Source organism: Melozone crissalis, unplaced genomic scaffold (genome assembly GCF_028551555.1).
Source record: "Melozone crissalis strain CALT ecotype California unplaced genomic scaffold, PUWL_Pcris_2 ptg000045l_1, whole genome shotgun sequence".
In the NCBI taxonomy this organism is placed as follows: Eukaryota; Metazoa; Chordata; class Aves; order Passeriformes; family Passerellidae; genus Melozone; species Melozone crissalis.
The window spans coordinates 8,929,224-8,948,975 of record NW_026535823.1 but is presented as its reverse complement, the minus strand read 5'-3'; the positions used below and the strand labels follow the sequence as shown (position 1 = coordinate 8,948,975).

Below are 19,752 nucleotides of genomic sequence, written 5' to 3'. Positions count from 1 at the left end.
GTCTTCATGTAATAGAATTCTGCAAAAATTTATTTCTATTACTTGTTCATAATGAATTTCTATAGTCTTATTACAGAATTTAATGGCTAATTGACTAATAATCAAGAGGGAATTTATGGAGCAATTCTAAAATAGCGATTTTTCTCTTGAACGGTTTTATTATTTATTTTACATTTTTATCAAGCTAGTCTTTATATATAAAGATATGCGCAGCATTTTAAAAATTATGAATTAAGTGAATTGCAGATAGTGATGTAAGATTATTTCTTTTTAGGAATGATGTCGTACTTGAAAGTTATGATCATATGGAACATATTATGCATATCCCTGGTGGTTCTTTCACTGTCCTTGATTCCAGAGGTGTCTTCTCAAGGTACTGTAACACACAAAGATGAAGGGAGGGTGTCTAGGAGTGTGTGCCTGACACACATTAAGAATATTTCAAATGCAACTTCATAAAAATACTACAAAGCTCTAGAACTTTATTCAGATAGGAAATATGATTCAGTTTTATCATCACTGAATATTTTCATAAATAAATTTTAGTGTAGCATGGTCCTCTTTTTTTGAGGAATAACAGAAATATAAAGGTAAAGCGAAATGTGTATGAATCTATTACTTTTTCTGTAGACAGCCTACAGAGACTCTTGCCCTCATACTGATGTATTTAGCCCGAGTGATTTGCAGTTTGATTTAGAAAGAATCTAACATGAGAATATCCACAAAGGCTGGCTAGAAATATTTCAACAAGCTCAGGGAAAGAAATGCCTCTACCTTGCTAAGTGCTTTCCCATTAAATGCACCATTCTTATAGCAGTGAGGCAAATTTGGGGAATTATTTGTCTAATGATAGCTCTATAATTGATTCCTTACTAAAGTAACACTGTTATGGTGAAGCAGAACGTGCCCCCTCGCAAATCCTGAGCTGTTGCAGTTCTCTAATAGCTCTCAAATTTTCAGGGAGATGACACTAGGTATTACTTGCTGGTAGAAAATGATTTATTACTACTTGATAGCAGAAAGCACAATGTCATGTATCCGAGAAGTTCCTCAGGGCACACCCCATGCCAGATGTAACCTTACACTGACCCCTTGATAAGTGATGCCTTCCCACCAGTTTCAGCAAAAATCAAGACTTTTGCCAACAGCAACCAGGACCATTCAGGCACTTTCCTTACAAGTAACTCCATTACTTACAAGTCATAAATTTAAAAGAAACAAATTAATGAAGAGGTGCAACTACTGGACTACTACATATTATCCATATAACTATTGGACTTATTTTCCTTCCATAAAGGAACAAGGGTTCAATATATTGGGCATATATCCATAAAGGAAGATGTCCATTTTGTCTTTTCAACTGCTGTATTAATAGCCCAGTAACTCAAGTCCATTAATGTCTCCAGTTATCCCTTGGATCCACTTTTCTATTTGTGGCAAAGTGATAACAAGCATTACAAGTACTGTCTGAGAATCACTGTATATGTAATAGATATGATATTTGTTATGCCATGCTCTTCCTTCAGACACACACACATGGAGTGTGTGTTGTTAGCAATTGTCTTTGGTGTTGTGTTGTATTACATGTTATTTCCTTGTTGTTCCTCAATGTTTCAGCTGATTATCTGTTTGGGCTTGCTGATTGTTCAGCTTCTTTGTTTGTATTTAGGGATGCTTCACTTGTGGTCCTGCATGTTTCATGTCCAGAAGAAGCTGTTTACTTGTTGTGTTTTCAGAGATTTCACAGATGTAGGGGAGGGTTGCAGGGTGAATATCTGATTTGGCAGCAGAAGGTAGCAAAGCACTGCTGAGCTGGAGTGCTCACAGGTTAAAGCAAGACACTCCTGCTGTCTTGTTTTACCACCTGTTATCTGCACCATTTCCCAGCAGTCTGGCAGAAAAGCCATTATGGGATGAGCTTTTCTGTTAGTTTGCTAGTACATAATCTTCTAATTAACAAAATGTACTTCATAGGAGTTACAGAGCTAGATGCCAACTGTTCTTAACCTGAGAGCTGATACCAAATTCTTCCCTGACATCAGGGAAAAAATATAGTGTAGGGAGTAGGCAGATTTTGAAACTTCCAATAAAAATGGTTTCAGGGACCTGTATTTATTATGACAGTGTTCTCCAGTTTACAAGCCAGCCTGATTAGATGGGTTATTAGGAACAGCATTACCAACAATAAAAATCAGACACCAAGGGGGTCTGTCAGGTATGGATGTGGAGATGCACACTTATTATCATACAGAAGGTGAATCAAACTGAAAAGTAAATCAGCAAAGCTGATATACTGTCTAAGGGGCTAGTTTGGAAGCCTCTGGTCATACTACAGAACCAATCCTCAAGGATTCCTTAGTTTCCAGACAAAAAGGGTTAAGTTAGCTCAGTGGAAGACCCCTCTAACCTGAACATGTGCTGCTGCTGGTCCTCAAGCTGGCACAGAGCAAACCTCTGCTCCCCACACCTTCAGGAGGAGTCACACCAGGCCCTCAACTTCTGCAGTACTGAGTGTAGAAACCACATTCTGTAGGAAAAAAGGAGAGAAACTTTAGTCCTTTTCCATTCAGCATTACCTTAGGGACCATTGTGGTTGGGCAATGCTTACACCAGTGTTGTGTGATTTTAGATGTATCGAGCTGTACAGGGAGATGTGGGGCAGGGTATTCTAGAGAGCATGACTGCCAGTGTGATTTTAACTGTCACCACTACATGGAGTGCTGCCCTGACTTCAGGAAAGTCTGCACAGTGGGTAAGTTCCCAAACACAGCCAGTTCCTCTCCTCAAAATTCCCCTCCCAGCTCCCTACCACACCAGTGTCTCCTCTGAATGCTTAAATGTCTGTTGGTTTGCTGTGTCCTTGTTCCACCTCATACATGTATTGTTGTTCCCCTCAAATATTCAGGATAACCTCTTGCAATCCAAAGAAAATTGTGTATCCACAGATTATTGCCAAGCAAAGAATTTTGCTTTTGACAAAAGCAGAACTAGGCAAGATTGGCAAAACTGTGTGTTTTGTTTGTTTTCTACTCCTTAGTGCATTGTACTGTATGTGTCTGTCTCCTATACAAAGAAAAAAGTGGTAAAAGCCAATTCAGGTTTTTGCAGAAAGAAATTCTGACATATTCCAATTCAAATTTAAGAAGTGTGGATGCTGTGGGGTCTAATCCACAGCAGGGATTAGGTGCCTTCCTAGCCAGGGTGTCCTTCCATAGACAGAAATTGAATCTAGATCAGAACCATGTCCAGAGTCTGCTGGAAAAGGTGTTTGGATGAGTATTAATTTATGCTTTATTTATAGGGAAAACTGCACAATGTAAATAAAAACAGATTATTGCTTTAATGAGCATTAAAGACATTTTCTTAGCAATCACCAGCGTCAGAAATGTCAGTGATTTGGATAACAGTAGTTTGTTACACTACACTGTGGTTCCAGTAGGATTACAGGACTAACAAATACTCAGAACCACCAACACCGCTGAGTGTTGTCCAAAATGCAGACCTAGCATTCCCTAAAATTCCAGTTCTGCTGCCCTGACACACACTGGGGACACTTTGCCTTTCAGTCTCCCCCATCCTCATTTTGCTTTGTGGGGGGGACATCAGCATTTCTCACAGTTGAAGATGCAGAGTGAGGCATTTTAATTATGGAGGCTATTTATTCATTGTGGGTCAGATTCTAAAGGTATTCTGGCTTCTGCACAACATTTAACCAAAAAGTTAAGGCTAGAGGAAGTCTTCTCTGTTCTATTCTAAATCAGTGAGTCCAGGCAAGCAAAGGAGGTGCCATCCTGAAAGGATGCAGGCTGTCTCGCTTAAGACTGTTGTCCAGCTAGTGTGGAATCAACACTGACTAAATGACAGAAATGCCAGACATTATTTATGAATAAAAATTTCCCTAAGATAATAAAAATAATTCTCACCTGTGCATGTGGGATGGATCCACTGGCATCAGCACTGATTCCACAACTGCACTAATCCAAAGATGTTCAGAATCTGCCTATACAGCAATCCTAATTTTTCTTGATAGTGATTTAACTGCATAACATGATTTTATGCCTTGTGTGCCACAGAGACAATGACTTCAATAAAGACATATGTAGAGAAAGTGCTTTTTCTGAAGTCTAATAGCTGTGCACACTCTTTCTAACACAACGTGGTCATTACTTGATATGAAATAGCAGTTTGGTCAGTGAAGTTTCAGAAGTTAACCAACATTAAATATTAAAATCATGTGGTTATTGATCATGTCAAAACATGTTATATAGTCCTTTAGTATTAATAATTTAAGAACTGTATTAAACAGTTCAAAACTGGTCTCTTGGGGTAACTTGGCTAACCTGTTCACACAATTAGGTTGCAGTGCTTGCCTGGACACACCAGGTACACTTGGTTGTGACCTAATTAGGTGAATTATTTTTCAGAAATGCTTTGGTAGACACATTGTTCTTGTTGCAAAGGGATACCCTGGTGAACATCTTCCTGCAAACCCAGCCCAGAATTTAAATATCACTCTTGAGATCACCACTCTGTGGCTGGGGAAGCAAAAGCCTCCTACGGTGGGACCTGGCTAAAGTGAACGTGGCAGTCATGTTTTATCACACTGTCAGTCCAATGGCACTGTGCCCTTCTGGTGGCACTGCCTGATCCAAACCCCATCACAGACAAAGCCTGGACCAGACCAGGATAAGCGCCTGATTTTCTGGAGCTGCTCTTGGCACAGCTCGAGCCAATGACTTCACTGTAGAGAGGTCCCAGCGTTGCAGGTGGGCTGGCCCAAAGCCTGACTGTGCTCTGTGTCCCTGCAGCCGCCTCCTGCGAGGGACGCTGCTTCGAGGCCTTCGAGAGGGGCCGCGAGTGCGACTGCGACGCCGACTGCGAGCGGTACGGAAAATGCTGCCCAGACTACGCCAAGTACTGTAAAGAGGGTAAGACACTTCTCCATCTGTTTCTCAAAAACATGTTTAAGCAGAGGTGCTGTACCATGAACAAAACTGTGTGGGCTTTGGTGAACTGAAAAACAGAAAATAGAACAAAACAAACAAAACCAAACAAAAGAAAATAGAACAAAAACAACAAAACCTAATTTCACAAACAAATTGGCCAACTTCTCAAGCATGAGCACTTTATGGAAACATACAGGTAGATATCCTGGAAGTCATCACCAAGATGTGAATTCTGAGGTTAAAGTCGTATTTTACATTAGGCTCTTTTGGCACCAGCCATGCTGTCAGAGCCCTTACTCAGAATACCACATGTAAAGATAAAGTCTGCACATCAATAATAGTATTCAGTGAGAGAAGCTGGGTAATCACAACAGATTTGGTCGGAAAAGACCTTTTGAGATCATTGTATCCAACCGTTCCCCCAGCACTGCCAAGGCCACCACTAAAATATGTCCCCAAGTGCCACATTCACACAGCTTTTAAATCCCTCCAGGGATGGGGACACCACTCCTGCCCTGGGCAGCCTGGGATCTCAAACCTCCCCTGGTGCTCCTAGGGGTCATTTCCTCTTGTCCTGTCCCGGTCCCTGGGAGCACAGCCCAACCCCCCCGGCTGTCCCCTCCTGTCAGGAGCTGTGCAGAGCCACAAGGTCCCCCCTGAGCCTCCTTTGCTCCAGGCTGAGCCCCTTTCCCAGCTCCCTCAGCCCCTCCTGGTGCTCCAGACCCTTCCCCAGCTCTGTTTCCTTCCCTGGACACGCTCCAGCCCCTCAAGGTCTCTCTGGCCACGAGGGCCAGAACTGGACACAGCACTCGAGGTCCCTCAGCAGGGCCAGCACAGGGCACAGCCACTGCCCTGGGCCTGTGCCCACACCAGGGCTGGCACAGCCCAGGGGCCACTGGCCTCTGCTCCACCTGGGCACACCTGGCTCACATTTAGCACCAGCACACCCAGGGCCTTTTCCACTAGGCAGATGAATAAATGAATTGCAGTAAAATGCTGAGTTCCTCTTATAAAAACAAGGCGGAAGGTTCAACCCCCTTAAAATCCTCCCCCATCCAAAAGTGGGAAATGGCTACTCTGTGCCTTAGGATAGCACTACCTGGACCTCCAGATCACTCCACCATAAGCAGTCACTGGCAGCATATTAGAGATGCACATCTTAGATTCTCCCCATCTCAAATCGAATGTGAGAGGAGCAGCCCAACACAGAAACCCATCTTGTGGGGCACAAGAGAGGAACTGGATGTCACATGTTCACAGTGTAGCAAGAAAATATTTAAGCAAACACACATTTTACCTTTAAGCTGCAAGTTCAGTCCAGGGCAGAATCAGTCACTTCTTTTCTGTCCTTTTCTGCAGAGCCTGGTGGGGTTTCAGCTGAGCACAAAGGCACAGATCTGGAGGTGCAGTCCCGCCCTCATGTAGCTTTAAGGACACCAGCAAATGAACTCTAAGAAAACCCAACAGAATATGTTTAATTCCATCATGTCCTGAAACTTTCGGGTACCTACAGACCTAAATTAATTTCTGTCAACACACTTGACAAATATGGCTTGGCACGAGGTCACTGCATCCACAGAGCAGCCCACCTCCAAGGCAGCCAATTCCCAAAGCCTGCAGCATGACACACAACACAAGTCACAATTATCATTTGGTTCTCTTCACCCAAGTGCTCCCCAAGTGCTGGGGTAGTGGCTTGGCCACACAACTGCACAGTAATTTAGGCTGAAATAGATTCTGTATCCAGCATTTTTGAATGAGTGTCTAGAGAAATGTCTTGGAAGCATATTGAGGTGAATTTGCTGCTTATGAGGCTGCTTAATATTTCCCTCTTTCTGCTGAGTTTATCACATCCAAACACTCACAAACACTCTTAAACCATTTCACTTCTTCAGTTAAAATAGAATGAAGAATTAATCAACTGTTCCTAATATTAAAGAATTTGTTCTGTATTGTACTAAACTGTGCTATAATTTTTTGTCAAAAAATCCAGCAGAAATCCCCCAAACCACTGTACTCAGTATTTTACTATTTATGTTATATGTGAATAACTGAGAAATCTGTTAAACCTCTTGGAAAAAAATTGCTGTTTTAGCATCCTCTGAACATTTTTTTCTGTACAGTAAAGGCAAGTGTTTGATGCATATCCAGAGCTCAGTGTTAACTTCCCTGTTCTCCTGAAGCTCTGTAATCCATGAATACATGTACACACATAACCAAAACGTTCCCCTCCCCAAAAATTGGCTTCCAAAGGAGTCATTCAGCTTCAACTATAACAATTTCTCTCTCTTCCTCAATAAACGTTTCAGGATATGGTGCAATACCTGACCTTCCTTGCTTTGAGCACTAGCTCATTGTGAAAGTAAATCTTTTGACACCATGGTCATCCCTTGGAGACAAAAATCCCATTCCTTTTGTAAAAAGCTGATTACACACACCTCTGGCAGTTACCAGCTCCCTTGGCTGGATCAAAATAATTTGGCCAGTTCCCTGAGCTCCAGCACATTTCCTTCACAACTAACAAGTTCCTTCTACAAGGCTATGCCAGCAGCTAATTTCCAATTGTACAATTTGGCCGACAATTAATTACAAAATATTATCTGGCTCTTAGGATGCAATTGAATTTCCATTCACTCTTCAGAGCTGAAAAACCTGAACACAACCTCCTATTTCTCCTAAAACTCATCCTACTAGAAGTTAGCTTAATACCCATGTTGTTTCCTTGGTCCATGCCTGCTTTGTAGCTCCTGTCTCCTTCAAGGAAACCATTTCTTTTAAAAAAGTCTCCCCAAAACAATCACTAGTGTAGAATTATCACATCTGAAGAGCTGCAAGTGGATTATCAATGTAAATTCTTTGCTAATGTGACAGCTCTCCTATTTCCATTAGAGTTAGTTATCTTTAGTGAAAGTCAAGTAGTAAAAAGTCATTTGTAGTGAATAAAAAATAAGACAAATTTTCAGAACATAGAGGTCTGCTCAGAATTCAGTTATTTTCCCACCTCAAAATTACCATTAGCTAATAAATGCCTCACCTCAAACTTCTGTGAAAAATATTGTTTCTATCTGTGATGAAACACTTCAGGATCAAAAGGGTATTTTTGCTCTTTTTCACACAAATAATTGTGTAAATTATCCTGTAAATGAAAAGAAACTTAGTTTTAAGTGGAAGAGGGTCACTGAAATTTTGTAATCACTCTTATACAGCTGATACCAAGCACCTATAAAGTTAAAATAATCTGTTAATGGGAGCACTTCTCTCTTTCAGCACACACAGAAAAGCCAACCCCGGAGACTCCTCCAGACAACAAATCTAAAAGGTCCTCCACAGACGAGGAAGAGTCACCAGAGGAAGCTGTGGAAGGTAGGCAAGTATATGGATGCACCAGGATGGGTGTTAGCTGAAGGAAAATTAAAGACCATTTTCCTGCTCTGGAAATAGAAAGCTGATCCTAGACATTACCAGACAGTTAGCAAGCTTGGAAGCACTTGGTTTATAAACTGATTACCTCACCAAGCCCTCAGGACTTTGGAGAGTTCACTCAGCACAGATGGTGCAGAGAGGTGATGTCTCCCGTGTCTCTATTGGATTGTCACACATCCTCCAAACACAGGGTACAGACCATTGTCAGTCTTGGACAGCATCCACGGCTGGAACAGGAAGGGTGGGACAGTGGTGAACTGGCAGCACAGGAAAATGTCCTAGCAAGCTCCTTTAGCTTCAATCAAGCCAGCCTTATGCTGCTTCAGAGAACACATTTATTTATTTATTCTGACTGGAAAATATGCTGCTTTCCTGTGTTCTTTGGTAATGTGTTCCAGCATTTGAAGTGATAACTCAGGAGGCCAGTTTGAAATTGAAGCACAATTGAAAAGACACTAGAAGTCAGTCAATATTTTAATCCTCCACCCGCTTCTTCTTTTTTGTTTTAGATTTGGAGTACTTTTTTTCTGCTGTTCCAATTTCCTATTACAAAAAAAAAAAAACAAACAAACAAAAAAACCCCAACCAAACCAAACACCAAAAAAGAACCCTCCAAAAACCCTAAAAACCTTATAGTGGGTTAAATGAAAGAAAATTAGGGGAATTCAAATAACCATTAACAGGATCCCCCCATTTCAGATACATGGGTTGGGAGTGAAACCTACTCTGCAATGTTCTGCTCATACTAAACACACATCATTTCTGATTGCAGAACTAATCTGCAAAATCTCAGAGAGAATACTTAGGGAGAGATTGAAATACAGAAGCATTTACTGTTCTTCTTGCTGAATAACAATTTGACTCATATCAATGTAACTATAAATACAAGTAAGGAGAGCCTTAAATCCATACATCACAATGAGGAAAACAACCCAAGGAACAAAGATACAGCAGAACATGCATTCAGGGCTCTGTGTTCAGGAATGACTTTCATCCTACTTCCCTACCTCCAGGTTGTTGGTGCAGACTAGGTTATAATGTAGGGCAGTGGAATAAATCAAAATTACAGACTGAGAAGGGAAGTGTTCTGTTAGAAGGACTATTTTTCAAAGTGGCTTCCTTTCCATGAAAGCAGCAGGAAACCCCAGGCAGCTCCTACAAGCACCAAACTAAACCCTGAACCTGGGGCAGCACCAAGTTGGCCAAAAGGGATCACCTAAAACTGAGCTGAGTGCTGCAAAGTCCCATGCACACAAAAGGAACTCCCATTTCACCTGGGCCAGGTGAGTTTGGCAGTTAAAAAAGGACTTGCTATTCCAAAGGAAGCACCTATAGCTCATGGGTGTAATACAATTATAGGCAATACCTACCTGCATGGCAATTCCAATGGCTGAACCGAATTTGTATTTGTTCTGTAGATCCTGAAATCCCAGTGACCACTCCTGCCCCAACCACAGAACCTGCAGGGTCAACCCCTGAGGCCACAGAGGAACCAGCGACCGAAGCTGAGCCTCCCACTCCAGATACAACAGAAGATGTGACCCCTGATGCCACAGAGGAGCCAGTGACTGAAATGGACCCAACCGACCTGCCCCCAACACAGGACCCAACCCCTGACGCCACCGAGGCGGCAGCAACCGACAGCGAGCCTCCCACCAGCCCCACGCCTGAGGAGACAACCCCAGAGGAACCAACAACACCACCACCAGAGGAGACAACAACCCCAGAGGAACCAACAACTCCCCCACCAGAGGAGACAACAACCCCAGAGGAACCAACAACTCCCCCACCAGAGGAGACAACAACCCCAGAGGAACCAACAACACCAGCACCAGAGGAGACAACAACCCCAGAAGAACCAACAACACCACCACCAGAGGAGACAACCCCAGAAGAACCAACAACACCAGCACCAGAGGAAACAACCCCAGAGGAACCAACAACACCAACAGCAGAGGAGACAACAACCCCAGAGGAACCAACAACCCCTCCACCAGAAGAGACAACCCCAGAGGAACCAACAACACCACCACCAGAGGAGACAACAACCCCAGAGGAACCAACAACTCCCCCACCAGAGGAGACAACAACCCCAGAGGAACCAACAACACCAGCACCAGAGGAGACAACAACCCCAGAGGAACCAACAACTCCCCCACCAGAGGAGACAACAACCCCAGAGGAACCAACAACACCACCACCAGAGGAGACAACAACCCCAGAGGAACCAACAACTCCCCCACCAGAGGAGACAACAACCCCAGAAGAACCAACAACACCACCACCAGAGGAGACAACCCCAGAGGAACCAACAACACCACCACCAGAGGAGACAACCCCAGAGGAACCAACAACACCAACAGCAGAGGAGACAACAACCCCAGAGGAACCAACAACCCCTCCACCAGAAGAGACAACCACAGAAGAACCAACAACACCACCACCAGAGGAGACAACAACCCCAGAGGAACCAACAACTCCCCCACCAGAGGAGACAACAACCCCAGAGGAACCAACAACACCAGCACCAGAGGAGACAACAACCCCAGAGGAACCAACAACACCACCACCAGAGGAGACAACAACCCCAGAGGAACCAACAACTCCCCCACCAGAGGAGACAACAACCCCAGAAGAACCAACAACACCACCACCAGAGGAGACAACCCCAGAGGAACCAACAACACCACCACCAGAGGAAACAACCCCAGAGGAACCAACAACACCAACACCAGAGGAGACAACCCCAGAGGAACCAACAACCCCTCCACCAGATGAGACAACCCCAGAGGAGCCGACAACACCAGCACCAGAAGAGACAACCCCAGAGGAACCAACAACACCAACACCAGAAGAGACAACTCCTCCACCAGAGGAAACAACACCACCACCACCAGAGGAGACAACCGCAGAAGAACCAACAACACCAACACCAGAAGAGACAACCCCAGAAGAACCAACAACACCAACAGCAGAGGAGACAACCCCAGAGGAACCAACAACACCAACACCAGAGGAGACAACAACCCCAGAGGAGCCGACAACACCACCACCAGAGGAGACAACAACCCCAGAAGAACCAACAACCCCTAAACCAGAAGAGACAACCCCAGAGGAACCAACAACACCAGCACCAGAGGAGACAACCCCAGAAGAACCAATAACAACACCACCACCAGAGGAGACAACCCCAGAAGAGCCAACAACACCAACACCAGAGGAGACAACCCCCCCAGCAGAAGAGACAACAACCCCAGAGGAACCAACAACACCAACACCAGAAGAAACAACTCCAGAGGAGCCGACAACACCAGCACCAGAAGAGACAACCCCAGAGGAACCAACAACACCCCCACCAGAGGAAACAACACCAGCACCAGAGGAGACAACGCCAGAGGAACCAACAACACCAACCCCAGAGGAGCCCACAACTCCTAAACCAGAAGAGACAACCCCAGAGGAGCCAACAACACCAACACCAGAGGAGCCCACCACCCCCAAACCAGAGGAGACAACCCCAGAGGAGCCCACAACTCCTAAACCAGAAGAGACAACCCCAGAGGAGCCCACAACTCCCAAACCAGAAGAGACAACCCCAGAGGAGCCCACAACTCCCAAACCAGAGGAGACAACCCCAGAGGAACCAACAACACCAACACCAGAGGAAACAACCCCCCCACCAGAAGAGACAACCCCAGAGGAACCAACAACACCAACCCCAGAGGAGCCCACAACTCCTAAACCGGAAGAGACAACCCCAGAGGAGCCAACAACTCCTAAACCAGAAGAGACAACAACTCCTAAACCAGAGGAGACAACGCCAGAGGAGCCCACAACTCCTAAACGAGAAGAGACAACCCCAGAGGAGCCAACAACTCCTAAACCAGAGGAGACGACCCCAGAGGAGCCCACAACTCCTAAACCAGAAGAGACAACCCCAGAGGAGCCAACAACTCCTAAACCAGAAGAGACAACAACTCCTAAACCAGAGGAGACAACGCCAGAGGAGCCCACAACTCCCAAACCAGAAGAGACAACCCCAGAGGAGCCCACAACTCCCAAACCAGAGGAGCCAACAACTCCTAAACCAGAGGAGACAACGCCAGACGAGCCCACAACTCCTAAACCAGAAGAGACAACCCCAGAGGAGCCAACAACTCCCAAACCAGAGGAGATGACCCCAGAGGAGCCCACAGCTCCTAAACCAGAAGAGACAACCCCAGAGGAGCCAACAACTCCTAAACCAGAAGAGACAACCCCAGAGGAGCCAACAATGGCAGACTCTCCCACTACCCCTAAACCTGAAGAAACAACTGCAGAAGAACCTACAACCAAGGCAGACTCTCCCCCCACCCCTGAAGTAGAGGATGCTGACTCCCCAACCACCCCTGCAGCCCCTGAGGCCACTAAAGTCACAGCTTCTCCGAGTAGTGCTGCACCCACAACAGTTGGGAAGGACTCCCCCACAACTGGGGCAGGGACAATGCTTTCAGATACCACAATGGAGATCAAGGAGACAACAACACCAAAGAAGGACAGAACTACTCTGCTTAAAGACATTTTCACAGCTGCAACTGGGAAAGACACAGTTACTGTAGCTATTGTGACAACAGCTAAACCAGGTGATTCTCCTAAAGGTATGGATGATGTTCCAAACGCAGCTCCTACGGCCAAGGATCCTGTCACTGCAGCAACTGAATCAGAAACAACTTCTACAGACACCAAGACTGCAACAACAGCAGCCACAGCTCCCTTGCCCAGTCACACTGTGCTGGTAACAACCATCGAGGAAGATTCAACTCCTCAGCCCAGTGAGGCTGTAACACCAAAAGAAAAAGAGACAACTACAGACACTGAGCAGGCTGGGCCAGCAGCAGACAAAGAGAGCCCAGGTGCTGCTTGTGTTATTGTGGAGATGACAACAGCTGGTAAAAAAGAGGAAACGACCATTAAAGAAATGGGCACCACACCTGAAAAAGAAACGGAAGATGTCACTGAAAAGGCCCCTGGTACTGCCAAAGAAGAGGTAACTACAGTTACCAAAGAAACCACAACAAGGGACAAAAAGGACACAATAGAAGAAATGTATCTTGTGTCTAATGGGACATCCAAGCCAACAATACATTTCCAGGAGGTCACTGAGGCTGCAGAAGAACCTCATCCAACTGAACCTGAAACTCTGCCAGCAAAAGAAGAGCCCGAGATAAACAAGCCTTTAATACAAGTTGAGGACCTGCCAATGTTCCCTGGAGGAACACCAGGTAAGTGCATTCCAGCAGGTACGAAAGCATCAGCAGCTGTGGAGTTAATGAAATCCTCTAGGTAGTTTAGAACACGATTGGTTTCAGTAATTGGTCCTACTGAAAATTGTTTGTTGTAAGTTTCTCTTCCTTCTGCTTGCTATTGTAGAAGATGCAAACAGACAAAAAGTCAAGGAAAAAGATGACAAATTTCTAAATCCCATGAAAAAATTGCTAGAAGTGAGGCTGCTTATCCAGCCTCCCTCATGGTACCTAACCTGGTATTTTGTAGCCATGTACTAAAAATATCATATAAAAGAGACAAGAAGTCTCTTGCCTTGCTTTTTGCCACAGCTTATTCATGCCTTCTCTTTATTTTAATCAGACATAGCCTGCAGGTTCTTGGGCAATTTTTGAATCAGATACTGAAAGATATTTTTGGGGAAAAAACTAGGGGTTTAGATGCAAAATACTTGAATTTCAGTCTAAGTGAGGTTCATCGTTCATATTTAACTGCATATATATATTTAACTGAAAAAAAAGCATAAATGCTTTTTTTTTTTTTTTTAGAGAAATAGTAAGAAGGAAGAGAAGCTGCTAAAGTAGCTTAAAGGAACAATAAAATCCTAGAGCATGTAGCACACGAGGTGCTTGTAGGTGTTTTCCTGAATTACAGGTACTAATGTGGCAATAAGCAAAGACACCCACACCTGGTCACTCGGCACTGCCGGGGCCACAGTACCAGAGCCGATCTTCCCGAGAACACTTCCCCTATGAGGAATTAATCCCTGGCCCACCGGCGGGGCCGAGGGGAAAGCTAAGGCGGTTCTTATGGAACCTTAAACCCACCTGGCTGTGTTTTACAGAGAGGAACGACGAGAAGGACCTGTGCAGCGGCAAGCCAGCGGACGGCATGGTGGCCCTGCCCAATGGCACCCTGGCCGTCTTCCGAGGTGAGAGCGCTCCGAACATCCTCCACCTGCCCCGGCGTGGCCCCGCTCCTCCTATACCGGCTCCGGCCCCGGCCCTCCTCCTTCCGCCGCACAGCGCCGGAGCACCTCCCTCACCTGCCCCAGCCTCCTCCTCCTTCTCCCTCACCTTTCCCGAACCTAATCCTTCACCTGCACCTTCACCTCCTCCTCCTCTTCGAGCTGTCCCGTCGCTCTTCCTCCTCTTTTTCCTCCCTCACTCGCCCCGGTGCCACTCACCCTTCACGAAACTCTCCCGAGCCGCGTCCGTTCCCTCAGATCCCTCATGGGGCCGGCTCAGCCTCGTCCCCCGGGACAGGACGGCGCTGTCCCCTCGCTGTCCCCGGGGCAGGACGGCGATGTCCCTCGCTGTCCCCGGCGCCCCTCACGCCTGTCCCCCTCTCCAGGTCACTATTACTGGCTGCTGAACGGCCGGAGCCCGCCGACCACCAACCCGCGCCGGATCACCGACGGCTGGGGCATCCCCTCGCCCATCGACTCCGTCTTCTCCAGGTGCAACTGCGATGGAAAAACCTTCTTCATCAAGGTGGGAGTGGTCCCGGCCGGCACGATGGGGCGAGGCTGATGAGGAGCAGCTGGGGAGGCTCAGCTGGGGGAAAAGGAGGCTCAGGGGAACCTTGTGGCTCTGCACAGCTCCCTGACAGGAGGGGACAGCCGGGGGGAGTCGGGCTCTGCTCCCAGGCAACAATAACAGGATGAGAAAGGGCCTTAGTTTGCACCAGGGGAGGTTCAGATTGGATATTGGGGAAAAAGATTGCCTAAATTTATTTCTAGTATGTTTCCCAACCTGAAAGAAAATGCTAATGAAGTGCCTATGCTGCATTAAAGCTGTCGTGCAGTTACTTCTCAATAAATCACTCAGGCCTGGAATTCAAGCTGCTTGTTATATCTATGAAAATTTAAGAGATTTAGAAAGGAAACCCCTTTGTTGAGTAACCCTCTCTTAAAAATTATCTTCTAAAATACACTTACTCAAAGGTTAAAGGGCTGCAGGAGGTACTTAATGAAGTTGTTGTAGTTTTAACCCATTTGTATGGATGTAGGAATGATTCCAGTCAGATTTACAATGTAGCTATCAAAGTACTAGTGCTTGTTTATGGATTATTCTTCATGTTTGTTTTGCAGTTGAATAACCAGGAATTAACTTCCTCTAAAGCTCTTTTTTTTTTCCCTTAAATGCTCAGGGTCCCCTGTACTGGCGCTTCACTAATGGTGTTATGGATAATGGCTATCCCAAACCTCTCGCAACTGGATTTGCAGGGCTAAGTGGGAGAATAGTAGCAACCCTCCCTGTGGCAAGATACAACACCAGGCCAGAATCTGTTTATTTTATCAAAAGAGGTATGTCTTGTATTCCTGAAGTTCAGGGAACATCAAAAGGGGCTTGAATTGCCTTGATCAGGAATAAAACAGTTTCTCTTGACCCAAGACCTATTTCTTTCAAACACAGAAACACAAATGATGCCAGTGTTCCAGGTGCTCAAAAATAGCCTGAAGTTTTAAAAAGTTTGTACTAGAACTTGGAGGTCTTTCAGTGCATTTTAAACCAGGTCTGTAAGGGTGAGAATGCAGGAATCCAGCCCTGTTGTGGCTGAACATTGAAATAAGTTTTATCTGGTGTAAAGCTATTTTAGTCTCAAATTAATTAGAGAAGGGAAGGCTTTAATCTTGCTCGTTCATAACTATGTGTGGAAATTTCCATCTCTATTCTGATTTCTTATTTTAAAGTAATTTCCTTATCTTACATGAATGGTGTGTGGGCTGTACAGCCACCACAAGAATGTTGTTATTGATTCCTTGTATGTGATAGGAATATGATGACACTTTCATACCTGATCAAGCTGGGTGTTTTTGGGGGGGGATTTTTTTTTTTTAAACTAACAAAACAAATGTGTGTTTTAGATGGGAACATGCAGCAGTACGTGTACAGACAAGAGCCAGCCAAGAAGTGTCAAAGAAGACCCCAGGTCACCATCAGATACCCAGCCTTTGTCCCCAGAATTGTCATCCGGCGGCGCTTCCAGCGTGCGGTGCGAATGCCGACCGTCATCCGCACTGTCAGGATCAACCCCCACCCCTCTGGTAAGGGGACACTCAGGCTCTCTTACACAGGGGCTTTCACCTCTGTAGGTGCTGGCACAACCTTGTGTTTGGAAGGTTTTAATGGCTGTGGAGGACACAGCTCCTCACGGAGGGCTCCTTTTGCTTGCAGGAGTTCTGCGCAAGGAAATCCAAATGACAACGTACTGGAGAGGGCTCCCCAAGGTTGTCCACTCAACTCTCTCCATACCCAACCAGAACAAGCCCGATGGCTACGACTACTATGCCTTCTCTTACAGTAAGTAAAACCAAAGCACATCACTACAGACCTCAAAAGATACGGGGTAGGGAAGAAGCTCCTGTTATCACTTGTGCTACTGTTTTCAGCACTACTAAAAGGTCCTGAGAATTAAAATACTGTCCATAATCAAGAAATGTTTCTATTAAAAATCAGGACAACGTGCAGCAATGAAATACAGAGGTTCAAGGGAGCCAGTTGGGGAATGCATTGCCAGGGAGTTCAGCCTTGTAAAGAGACAAACCTTAAAAGAAGGATTATGTTAATGATAGACCGAAGTCTTTGGATCACAGCAAGTTTTTCAATGGTTTCTATGGAACTATGTTTCTGACAAAACACAAAAGGGAGGGAGATGAACCATTTGACTTACCTCAAAAAAAATATTTATGATCCTAGATTAGGTAGACTCATTCCCCCAGCCAGGATCCCATATAAGCATTCCTCAGTTTTCATAAAACTAAATAGCTCTAACAAGCTATACCCAAATACAGGCTACTAAAGTCCCTGTCAGTAAGATCCAATTCCTCACCTTGGAGGAATCAGCCTCACAGGCCCATTCACACTCAGGGAGTATGGACTTCCCACTTCTGTATTTGAGTGCAGGATTGTTGTGGATGTAGTTTGATTTCCAAATTCTTAAGACTATTTCTGTGCTCTAGCAACACAAGAACATTCTTCCCTTCTCCTGCTCTTGGGACAGATTTAATTATTAGCAATGCCACAAAACTTACTGCAGCCAAGGACACCTGAAAAATAAGGCTGAGGACAGAAATTTATTGTTGGAGCCTCTCAGCTCCTTACATGCACATGGAACAGTAAATCTGTTATCCAGGCCTAAATGACACTAAAATGCAGGCTTGAATTTGTGAATTCTTCCCATGAATTAAATGCAGTTTCTGGAATTTAATGCTGACCTCTCTTCCTTTCAGATCGGTACTACAGTTTGGATATTGGCAAAAGAATAGCACGGCCTGTTACTGCTCTCACAGGAAAGACTGTAACCAAAGACTGGTACAACTGTCCCAGCAAGTGATGCACAGCAGAGGAGTTAAATCAAGATGCCATTTGGATGTCAATGTTTTTTCTAATTTTATTAATAAAAGACAATGAAATATGTGCACACAACTCTAAGTATTAAAATGCTGCTTCAGGCTCTGGCTTCATTACACTAAGCAATCACAGGCAAACTGGCATTTTGTATACAGCTGGAAGTCCTTTACATTTCATTTAACTAATGTTTCCTCTGTTCAGGCCTCCTCTGCCTCCCATAGCATGAGTTACACCTGTGCAGGGAAAGAAAACAAGTGCATTAGTATAAACCCTTCTAATCACCCATTGCACAGGTGATAGTTCATCATTCCCTAAGGAATTGTCAGGGCAGTGGAGTGGTTCCTTTCTGATACAGTTCAAGTTTCCCCTCTCTCCCTCTAAGCCTGGTGACACATGTACATGTCACCTGTGTCATGCAAAAGGCTGGGGGTGACTTGTGATCCTGAGCCAAGCCAATGAGCAGAGGATTCTTACCACATCTGAAATCAGTTAGTCCCTCCTTCTTGTTATTAAAAAAAATGGTGACAGATGGAAGAAAATCTATCCTAGTCCCACCTCCTTATTTTTTTCCCCTTAATACCAGCTAATCTATATTTCAATGCTAATATTGAGTCTTCCACAATGCTAAAATAATGCAAAACAAAACAAAATCCAAAGGCTTTTTTTTAAAGTACAGAAGTTGCAAAAATAATTTCTTGCCATGGTTTAACTCCATTACACTGGAAAACCTGTAATACTTCCAATAAAGCTTTTTTTCAATGAGTACACATTGATATAACTGGAATCCTTAATGTACCAAATGGAAGCTCCTCTAATACTAAAACCAGAATTTTCTAAACTGCTGTCCTAACAGACTTCTGGAACCTTCCTTTAAAACTTTGAAGATCTAATGCCCTCTACATTCTCTCTACTGACAAGAGCCAGGTGCCACTGCAGAATGAAGTTTGCCTGTCCGAAACCTGCTCAGCCTAACACACTAAACCCAAACTAGAGCTCAGGGTCACACACCAAACTGGAGTCAGGGCTGTGTGTCCCTCACTCACTCCCTGCCAGGCTGGGAGCAGCCAGGAGCACTTACCCCTCTGCCTGTTGAACTGCCGGCCACGCACGCCCGTCCTCAGCGTCGGGGGCTGCAGCCGGACACGGCGCAGGGACTTGGGCTGAGTGCTGCTCGTGTCTGTGGGGAGAGGCAGAAAGAAAGGGTGGCTGTGCCTGCCAGATTCTCATCTCTACATGTTTGATATGGGTTATGCTTTCTTTACTTTAGAATGATAAAAGTGCCTTCCTTATTTTATTGATCTCTCCTCCAAGATAAATAAAAGCTTCAAAACAAATAAACTGCATTTCTCTTGCTCTCTATACAAGGGATTAATTGATAACTCATTAGAGATTAACTTATTGTTGTTTCACAATTTAATTAAAAATATTTTAAAGACATCAAATATGCCAGTGAATAAATCACCAAAGTATCAGTAATGTTTGCTCCTTGAAGTGTTATTCTTACTTGGCCCACTCCAGTTACTGTGGTCCAAGGAAAAACAGTTTACCAAAGAATCTATAAGCATCAAAATATGATCTTGCTCTTACAGAATCTGGGGAGACCTTAGAGCCCCTTCCAGTGACTAAAGGGTTTCCAGGAGAGCTGGAGAGGGACTTGGGACAATGGCCTGTAAGGACAGCACAAGAGGGAATGGCTTCCCCCTGCCAGAGGGCAGGGTCAGATGGGATATTGGGAAAGAACTGTTCTCTGTAACAGTGGTAAGGCC

The 19,752-nt window shown here is 44.9% G+C and overlaps 2 protein-coding genes across 4 annotated transcripts in view; one reads left to right on the top strand and one right to left on the bottom strand.

Moving 5' to 3' along the window:
- The first annotated feature begins 276 nt into the window (after nt 1-276).
- On the top strand, nt 277-17,989 carry PRG4 (proteoglycan 4). The gene is made up of 11 exons (XM_054285701.1): nt 277-373; nt 2,630-2,752; nt 4,809-4,928; nt 8,214-8,309; nt 9,788-13,630; nt 14,476-14,562; nt 14,985-15,124; nt 15,783-15,939; nt 16,501-16,680; nt 16,811-16,936; nt 17,866-17,989. The coding sequence occupies exons 1-11, from the start codon at nt 277-279 to the stop codon at nt 17,967-17,969; spliced, it is 5,073 nt and encodes a 1,690-aa protein (XP_054141676.1). The 3' UTR covers nt 17,970-17,989.
- Nucleotides 17,990-18,043: 54 nt separating this feature from the next.
- TPR (translocated promoter region, nuclear basket protein) overlaps nt 18,044-19,752 on the bottom strand; it is a 33,479-nt gene continuing 31,770 nt past the window's right edge. For all 3 annotated transcript variants that reach the window (XM_054285697.1, XM_054285699.1, XM_054285700.1), the window contains exons 50-51: nt 19,065-19,163; nt 18,044-18,219 (exon numbers count right to left, since the gene is read on the bottom strand). In XM_054285697.1, coding sequence (XP_054141672.1) covers nt 18,164-18,219; nt 19,065-19,163 — 155 coding nt within the window. In that variant the 3' untranslated portion in view covers nt 18,044-18,163. The remainder of the gene's footprint in view (nt 18,220-19,064; nt 19,164-19,752) is intronic.